General features: G+C 44.9%; 1 protein-coding gene across 1 annotated transcript; it reads left to right on the top strand.

The window, feature by feature from the left end:
* The first annotated feature begins 3117 nt into the window (after positions 1-3117).
* irf2bp2b (interferon regulatory factor 2 binding protein 2b) lies at positions 3118-6641 on the top strand. The gene is made up of 2 exons (XM_008316478.3): positions 3118-4101; positions 5491-6641. Exons 1-2 carry the CDS (start codon positions 3333-3335, stop codon positions 6240-6242), a joined length of 1521 nt encoding a protein of 506 aa, XP_008314700.1. The 5' UTR covers positions 3118-3332; the 3' UTR covers positions 6243-6641.
* The last annotated feature ends 3402 nt before the right edge of the window (positions 6642-10043 follow it).

The following is a 10043-nucleotide window of genomic DNA, read 5'->3' as shown; positions in this document are numbered from 1 at the left end:
TGTGTCCCTAAGGAACCAAACAGGTTCGTTACGCCTGGTTATTCATCACCTACCCTACAGCCTGACTTTTGTCACAAAACGTCTTCATGTATTTGTTTTACACCGTGTGGTGGTAGTAATGTTTGTTTATTGTTGCTTTGGTTTCCAGCCACATCCTTTTTCCATTAGTGCTAACACACACATAACTGTTGGCAGCAGAACTGACGTAAAGGTGAACCTCAGGAGACGGCCGCATGAACTTTTGCTTGATTTTCCTCCGTGTTCTTTGTTTAAACTCCAAATCAAACCTCGCTCTGGATTTTCAGCTGGCTGGATTCCACCTTTCTGTCCAGAGCAGCCGAGCCGTTAGCCAATCAGGACAAGTTTTGCTTTGCTCTTCATGGGGCAGATCATTCTCAACTTGTTCTTGGCGCTCCTACCCAGTCGTTGTGTCGATGGAGGAGGTTTGTCTTGGCAGAGTAGTTCCCTGCCAAGCCCCTCCCACTGAAGTTAAACCAATGATCTGATCCTGAGCCCAGAGACACAGGAAGTGAGAGCCGGACCAAGGTCACCTCCAGGTCAACCAGTCCTGTACCAGATCAACAACCTGGTGTTTTACACAGTCGCTCATGTGCACATGTACAGAGGTCACCTCCAGGTCAACCAGTCCTGTCGCTCATGTGCACATGTACAACAAAGTCTAAAACCGTCTCAGCTTAAATCTGCACGGTGCAATTAGACTGAGCCCAACAGGTTCCCAATATGAACAGTTCCAACTTCACTGAGTCACTCTGAGGTTACGGGAAGAGACAGAAGAGTTAGAATCAGCCTCCGCATCCACATGATCTGTGATCATGTCTCCATCATGTCTGGAACAACCCTCATTTTCTGACAAGACAACAATTGATTTGACTGACTGTTTTTTGCTCAGTACCGTATTTTTCATCGGTGAAGACATTATTTTTCCTTTTTCTCTGTCTGAGTCATGTGGCTGTTGCACAATAACTGAGCTGTGTAATCATGTAACACCAGCTAATCTGTCTCACCCAGTGCACTCTGACCCACTGTGTCAAAAACCCAAAGGCCTTTATTCATTCACCTATTTCTCTCTCATGGATGTCCAGCGGTAAAAGATTCTTGATAAAGTGAACATTTTTTTACAAGATTCCACAGACTTATGATTATTACAATTGTACTCCTCCAGTCTTTATTCAAAGTTGCTAAAATGATACACTTTACTGGAAGCCATATTACCCATGGAGCCTCAGCCTTCGTATCTTACACCAATCTCAGGGAATCCTGAAAGCATCACCAGCCAGTGACTAAGAACCTCATCCATCCACAGTTTAACAGAAACCCGGAGCGAACCCTTTAATGTGGCTTAAATGTTCTGTTTTTATGAATCAGTCAGCCACAGTGATGTTAGTGAGTTCATAGTTTTACAAGCAGCACTGAAAATAGAAACACTCACACACCCAGTGTGCCATTAAACCACTTCCTGTGTTTCTAATCTCCGCCCTGTGGTGTTGACATCACTGCTGGAAAATCTGTCCTTGATAGAGTTGCAGCTGATCTGACAAGTGATGGCGCTCCACCTGTGTAATCCGAAGGTGTGTCCGTCAAAGACCCTGGACTCTGTTTGATCTTGTCGTTCTGATACCTCCGGGTGATTTCCTGTACTCAACTAGTGCTGGAGGGGAAGAAACTCTCCCTCTAATCTTCTGGGACTCCACCTTTCAGCCAACACCCACCCACCAGCCCATCAACCAGCTTTGAACTTGTGTGGAGCCTGATAATGTTCCACGATGAGGCCTGGAGCTGTGGTTTGGTTGTTGTTGTTGTTGTTTTTTTTTTTCAGGACGTTACATCAGTTGTCATTAATCGCATTGACTTTAGCACTGGTGCTGATGCTGTTTTTGGCAAACTGTGGTGTGTGTGTGTATGGCTGATGACTTTAGCAGTTTGTCCCTGCAGACTCCAACGGAAAGACTGACCAGGAAGGAAAGCGTGGAACCATTCCAAAAAGTGAATTAAAGGGAAAACTGATTGTGTTTGAACCAGGGATGTATGAGGTATTTGTACACAGTCAGTACTGACTGTATTGTGAACGCCCACGTCGCCCCCCTGCTGCCAGGACTGGCCTGAGATATGAAGTTGGCTTCCAGAGAAATCAGGACTGCTAGCAGTAGAAATTAAGAAAATAGATTTATCTCACAAATCTACTTAAGCATCAGTCTAATATTTAAGGAATAGGTTGACTGCTGTATGTTATTGTCAGACATTATCCTTTGTAAAGATATTGTCTGGAGTCTAACTCTAATCATTTTTGTAATTAAAACCTATTTTTCACGTTGGTGACAAACTCATTGCAGAATGCTGCAGCAGATTATGAGTTCATGTCCTTTTTCGCGTTTAAATTCTGTAGTAAACTGGTTGGGTGTATCTAATTATTAGGTTATAATACAATAAAAAAGTTACGTCAGGCAACGTTACAGTTTACAGGCATACGGTACAGTACGAATGAGGATCAAACTTCACATGGTTTACCTGGCAACCGCAGATGAATTCTCTAATTGGTTCTGCATCAGGTGACGTCACATGTGACTGTTCCCTTTTTTGTACCATCACATTATTATAATCGTACGTTCTGAAAGCATTTGTGAGCGCGTGTTTACAAAAACAGGAAAAACGTTTAAGAAATTAAAAAAAAGATACGCTGGCAGCATAAATCTGACAAACACAGAGAAGAACACAGGGAAGTACGACCTCTCACTCTGCCCAGTCTTGTAACGCAGTTCTACTTCACAAAAGAATTATTTTGAAATTTTATTCTGAAGCGAAATATGCTGTGCAGTTAGTTTAAGAACAAAGTGACCACATGAATCATTATTGCACATATTAATAAAACATATATCTATATATTTTTTGATGACAAGGCTTGACTCCATCCCCCCAATTCATTTTTAGTTATACTTGTACTGTATGTATGAAACGTTGACCTTTATTATTTAGATGTAAGAGTGACACCTCTCTCCTGTCACATCGCACAAAAACGATCTCAATACTGCACATGCGCTTTAGGGCTCGTCTTGTTGCGGGAGCACGCGCCACTGACGTCATGGTCGCTCGCGCTGAGAGTTGAAGCTGGGTTGTGAGCGCGAGCTCAGACGATGACGACGAACAGCGGCCATTGAGCCACTTTATGACGAAACCACATAAAATTAATAAACAACAACCACAGAAATCAGCGTTTTCAGGACGCGTCGCTCGGAGGTACTTGCTCACTGCGGCGACGTCAGCAGACAAGCCGGCGGACATTTTATTGTAAACGGGGAAAACACGACGACAACAACATGTCGTCCGCGGCGGCCGCTGCCTCCAGGCGACAGTCTTGCTACCTGTGCGATTTACCGCGCATGCCGTGGGCCATGATTTGGGATTTTACCGAGCCTGTGTGTCGTGGCTGCGTTAACTACGAGGGCGCGGACCGTGTCGAGTTCGTAATCGACACGGCGCGGCAACTGAAGCGGGCGCACTGTCTGCAGGATGGTCGCTCTCCGGGCCCGGGGAAACCCCAGCAGCACAGCGGGAAGGAGCATAACCATTCAGCTGCAGAGACGGGCTCCCGCCCCCCGCAGCCCCTGGACCGCTACCCGCTGTCTGAGCGGCCTCCCAGGCTTGGACTAGAGTACCAGGGCAGGCAGGCAAACGGCCTCCCCATGCCTAACGGCTTCCCTAAGCCGGACGAACCCCCGGAGCTAAACCGCCAGAGCCCCAACCCACGCAGGACTAGCGCGGTCCCCCCCAGCCTGGTTCCCCTGGTGAACGGCGGCATTCCAACAGTGCACCCGCTCAACGGGCGCGCGGCGCAGATGACTTTATCGGGGGCTCTGGTAGCGGCAGGGCCCGCGGACCTCGTAAAGCGGTCGGAGGACCATAAGGACAAACACAGGCTGGACAACCTGGTCGAAATGACGGACAGTCACAAGGAATGGATCGGTAAGGGCAAGACGGTGCGCGACCTGATGGCGCTGCACACGTTCGATGGAAGGTTCAAGAAGGAGCACGCGGCCATGCAGAGGGTCATGGGATACGAGTCCGGGGCAACCTCCTCCAAAACAGGTACACGCAGCTCCAGATCTAGACTACTTTAACTGGGGACATTGAACAATAATCGTGATACTCTCCAGGATACATTTTTGCGTTTCTATTTTCTAAGTTCTGGGGCACGAGTTGCTATTGGAAGAAAGTTCATGAGTATTAAAAATAATGCTGCTGCAGACAGCACTTTTTGACATCTGTAGAAAGTTGTCTTTTTACCATTTACAGCTCAGGTGCAGCTTGATAATAATAATAATAATAATAATATCTGATAAACTTTCATTTTCAAATTTCAAATCTTTTCCAGTAGCTACCACGTACACTATCACGCTGTGAAAATGTGGCCCTGTTAAAATGAAAGCATTTTGAGTTCTGCACGCTTCATTAACATTTTCAATTTGAAGCAGGTCAGTAAATGTCACACAGAGTTACAACAGTTCCCTCTGCAGATAAATTGTGCAACACTCTCAAAATTTGTCAATAATAATGTTCGTGAGAGTGCGAGGAAGAAGCTGAAAACATTAAAAAAAACATCAGTGGCTCAAACAACAAAACACTGTCATATTCCCTCATCTCTCATTTTGAATAAATAAATAAAATTCAAATAATTATTATTATTCGCAAATAAATTTACAATGTTAAGATATACTGTTTCTACTGATCAAAATCAGATGATAACCTTTTATTATAACAAACTTTTTATCCTTTTTTTTTAATAGCGTGGCAGCAGCAGCTCAGAGTTTTTGTTGGATTTATTTTTTTCTGAATGGCCTTGAAACAGAGTCAGTGGAGCAGTGGGCAGGTGTGGGAGTGTGGGACCGACTGAGGCTGCTCTCACACTAGAGCCGTTGTGCTGCACCTAAACGCGTTTGCCTCCAAAAGCGTGGATGCTAGTGTGCGTGCAAATGCTCTGTGGCCAGACCGGGGGGGGGGTTTGCCTTCTACGACGTGGTTAGAAGTGGTGGGCCAAAGTGCAGAACGTGGGGCCAAACTTGTGCCTTCTGCCTCCACAAAACTCCTCATTTATTTTTATTTATTTATTATTACTATTACAGTGTGCATTCATAAATCATACAGTGAGATGTTTATGGTTGTCTGCCTTATTTATTGTTCCATATCTGGAGGTTATGTTGACTGGTACGCACGCTAATGCTAGTGATAGACCAGAGCGTTCACTGTCCGTGGTTTACCTCTTGCATTTACAATTTTTAAACATTAATTGACTAAGGTGTGTTATTGATTTAGCCATTTATTAATTGTTTTACTGCTGATATGTAGATTATAATTATATGTCAGACAAACTGTACAAGGAACAAATTTGAATCTCTATGTTAACAGACTGTGACGATCATTATATCATGTGTTTGCTGTCGCTCTGACATTAACCCTCTTCCTTTCTGCCCTGTACAGACAAGGGGAAACATCCACGCAGCATGAAAAGGAAGGCATCCCCCGAGCCGGACGGCGAAGGTGGCACCCCCAAGCTCAATGGGGGCGAAGGCCAGCCCTGGCTGCCGTCAGCCTCTGATGTACTTAAGTTTCCTCCTACAGCCCTGCCCGGCTTTTCATCTGCTCCCCCGTCCACCATGTCCCCACAGTCCCGCTCCACTCCCCCCGAGGCTGCTGCCCAGAACAGTCAGTCACCAATGGCGGCACTAATCCTCGCAACTGACAATGCTGGCGTCCAGGGTTCGCCGAAAGACGCCAACCACCAGGTACACTCCACCACGGCCACAGTGGCCCGACGAAACAGTGGCAGCCCACTGTCGCCATCCTCTCAGAGGAGGCTGGCCCAGAGAGAAGGGCCGGCCGTGTCCAACCCCTCGGCCCCCCACGTGGATCCCCACCTTCAGCCTCAGCAGCAGCAGAGCGCTCCGGACTCGTCGGTGCCGCCAGGCAGCGTTCCGCTCTGCTGCACACTGTGCCATGAGCGATTGGAAGACACGCACTTTGTCCAGTGTCCGTCGGTGGCCTCGCACAAATTCTGCTTCCCTTGCTCACGGGAAAGCATCAAACAACAAGGTGCCACCGGGGAGGTGTACTGCCCCAGCGGCGAGCGCTGCCCACTCGTGGGTTCAAATGTGCCCTGGGCGTTCATGCAGGGTGAGATTGCTACCATCTTAGCCGGAGACATCAAGGTGAAAAAGGAGAGGGACCCTTAAATAAAAACACAACCACCAGCTGTTCTTTTTTTTTTTTTTTTCTCAAACTTTTTATAATCTGGCTACAACAGGATGTAAAAAAAAATTAAACATCGGACTTGTCTCGGCAACATCGCCCCCTACAGAATCTGTTTGGACATGTACATATCGGACTGAAGGATGCAGACGCTTCAAAACTATTGCTGTATAATTTTTTCCCCCTTTTTTCAATACGTTGTGTTTCTATATTTTTGAAGATAAAGGTATGTGTTGTCCTCACGTTTGTCCTCTTCAGTCAGAGGACAGTCCAATGTAAAATGTGACTAATCTGAGCACTTGGCAAGGAAAAATTACTGTTAATAAAAATGGAAAAAAATGCTTTAGCTGTACATGTATGCACTTGTTTAAGTAAAAAAAAAATCACCAAATACAGTTTCAGACTTTGTAATAACCCGTGCTGGTGTCTCTGTGATTTACTTTACTCCGTCACAGCAGCAGGAGGCAGAGGCTGTGGGTCAGTGATGCAATTGTCTCCTGACAGGAACAAACTGGCTTCCAGAGATGAGTGGGTGGATGAGTGTGTGTGTGTGTGTGTGTGTGTGGTACAGTAAAGCACACGTCGCCTGTAGAACGTCGTGGCGGGGAGATAAAGGATCTAAAAATAACCCTGCTTTGTGGGCACGTCTGCTGACTCGACACAGGACGATCGTTGGACACGGTCTCCGCGGCTCACGCTCTTATTGCACCCATGTCAAAAAATATCTGAAATTTGCTCTTTTAGCCATGTGCTGTAGTTGTAGTGGACACAGACAGGGTGATGTGCAGCAAGATAAGTTCCAAAACCGACAGACTGCTGTAGTTGTCATCATAAAGATGTTAGATGTGCTATAAATCACAGCCAATCACAGCGGTTTGTTAACGAGGAACCAGGGCGAGGGGAGGGGTGGGGGGGGGGCAGAGATAATGTGAGCTTTACTCAGGAATCACATGTTCCTGAGTGGAATTCCTGAGTCATTCTCTCTGGCTCCTCCTACTGTTCAGGTCCACACCCTCCACTGTTTGGGTCCATCCCAGGCCAGCAGAGAGGATGAATGGGCCTCTGTGTGTGTGTGTGTGTGTGTGTGTTTGGTCTGCAGTTCTGTTCAGAGCTGTAGCCAGTAAAAAAAAAAAAAGGTTTAACCCTTTAAAAACTTTGAACCCCAGGTGTTCAGTGCCACGGATTTTTGAAGATTTTTTTCCCACTGATATTAAAGCCAACACTTTACTGTAAAACTGTAAATATTTTTTATTCCAACTGGAAATGGTCGCTGAAAGTTCAGTCATTAATCTATTTGTCTGTAATTTTTTTTCAAAATAAAAAACACTTTGTTTTTATTCTTTCTAATGTATAAAAACTCCAAAGCCTTAGTTTTTTATTATACCTGCAGCAGAACTTACTGATTAAATCACAGTCTCGTACAAGCGTTCCAAAATAAAAGTCCTGAATTCTGTCCAGTCCTTGTCTAAACAGGACCAGTTTTTAACTGAAGTGCTTTTCCCCAAAAAATTTTTCCTAAATCAGTGATCCATGTCCTTTCATGTTTAGAGCAGTTTATAACAACGACCAGTGTCCAGTTGTTCACAGATCTCCAGTGAAAAGGAGTTTTTTTTTTTGTTTCCCCGTTGGACAAAGTGTTGGTTCACTGCTTCGTGTCTGTCTGGAGATAAAAAGCAGACGACCTCCAGAAACTCTAACTCAGATTTATGCCTTTGCTCAAGTGACGTGGCATCCCAGCAGAAACACTCTGGGCTTCACCCTCCTCCTCCTCCTTCTTCTTCTCCTCCTCCTCCTCCTCTCTCTCTATCTGCTCCCTGTGTTTGTTCAGCTGTCCCTCACCCACACTTCCTCCCCCTTTGTCCTGACTCTGCAGAGGAAACACGTCTGAACTCAACGACTCCTCTGACTGAGCCTCTCGCCGACGGCTGCTGTAGGTGATTTTTACAGAGGAGTCGGAGAAGAGAACGCTTCATGAAATCTGTATTTGTTTTTGGTGATTCTATGATCTCCATCAGAACCTCTTCTATAATACAGTGAAATATAAAGTTCTGGATTCATTCATTTCAGCTCACATTTATATAGAATTAAAAATCCTGACAGGTCAGAAAAAATTTAAAATCCATTCTTGAAGAATTAAAAATCCTGACAGGTCAGAAAATTTTTAAAATCCATTCTTGATTATTTTTTTTTTTGCAGTGACCTTGACTACAGTGTGTGTGTGTTTGAGCTGCTGTGTCATTACACACACACACACACACACTTGCTGTTATCCTTCCATGGAAAATATATAACAGCTGCTCAGCAACTTAGCTTATGTATCAGTCAATATGTGGCCTGTGTAAATCCAACCTTTAAACTCTGACGACCACCTTATACCATGAACACTGATACAAGAAAAAAAAAATCACACTCTGACACAATAACATAAAACTCACTTCAAATCATTGGACCGCAGTGGATTTGTAACTATATATTATTTTTTTCTATATTTTAATTTACTACTATATCTAAATGTTGGTCAAATTCAACCTTTTTAACTTATTTTTTGTTTTGTTTTTGGTCAAACTTTATTCATTCTTATTATTTATTTCAGGCATCATAACCAGTTTGTTTGTTTGTTGTGCATAACATAACATACTTGTGCATAACAGCACTACATTTAAAAAAATATATATTTTTAGCATAATTTCACAGATTCTTACTGGAGGACAGAGGAAAAAAAAAAGTCCTCACAAAATATTTCCCTTCTTTGAAAGTGAAGTTGAACTTGCGTTCGTGCTGGCTTCCAGGCTCAGTTTTCCATACTTCTGCCTTTTTTCCTTCTGGTGGAGTTTGGCTGCTGCTGTAAGTAGGTCGACCTCAGTGAAAGCTTGGCTTCCCTCCTCACAGACGCTTCCTCACTTTTGGCTTCTTTTTTCTCTGCAGGAGGGAAAAACAGAGGGTCTAAAACTTCACGGGTGAAATGCCTGTGAGTCTGTTGTGACTGTTTTCAGAGCCACATCCACACGTCAGCCTGTTTTCATATAAAAAAAAACTTCATCGTTTAATCTTCGGATAACCTCATTTTCCAAACTAAGCCCCTTATCTCGACAGTCATCCAATCGTCTGTCTGGGGTTACGGGAAGAGACAAAAGGATGTGAGCGAACCGACATCTTCAGAAGATCTGCGGTTCAAGAGGACGGCCTTCCTGTGGAGTTCCTTCAAAACGCAGGGTGTTGACACCAAATAATAATTTGATTTATACTTGTCTTATTTTATTCACTTGCTGATTTGCAGACTGACTAAAAGAATAAACCATTAGCTCTGTATTTGTGTCTGAGGAGGAATGTCCTGAGCTGCTGCTGCTGCTGCTGCTGTTTTCCTCTCTCAGCTTCTTCCTCTCTCCTCCTGTTTATACTCTCTCCTTTGTCGGTTTGTCTGTTGGCACCGTGCCTGGACTCAAACGTCTGCTCTCACAAAAATGCTCTACCCATCCACCCCCTCTCCAAACCGCTGCCACCATCATCTAAACATATCCTGCCTTTGGCCTGAGGGAGAACTTTCCATGAGTCTGTGACTGACACTGGAGACTTTTCTCCACTTCCCACAAACCCAGATCCTCTGCTCCGCCACAGCCGAGAGGAGGAGGAGGAGGAGGAGGAGGAGGAAGAGGAGAAGGAGGCTCCTCGTGAATCATGGCTGGGAACCAGATGTTCACCTCTAATGGTGACGGAGGCGGAGAAACCTCAGCTGGTCGCTGCCCTCCGCAGGCCTTTTTTTTACAGCCCTGTTGGATATTTTTATT

This window comes from Cynoglossus semilaevis, chromosome 9 (assembly GCF_000523025.1).
Source record: "Cynoglossus semilaevis isolate Cse_v1.0 chromosome 9, Cse_v1.0, whole genome shotgun sequence".
Classification (NCBI taxonomy): domain Eukaryota; kingdom Metazoa; phylum Chordata; class Actinopteri; order Pleuronectiformes; family Cynoglossidae; genus Cynoglossus; species Cynoglossus semilaevis.
The sequence above is the reverse complement of the archived record's forward strand: the minus strand, read 5'-3'. Positions and strand labels throughout refer to the sequence as shown.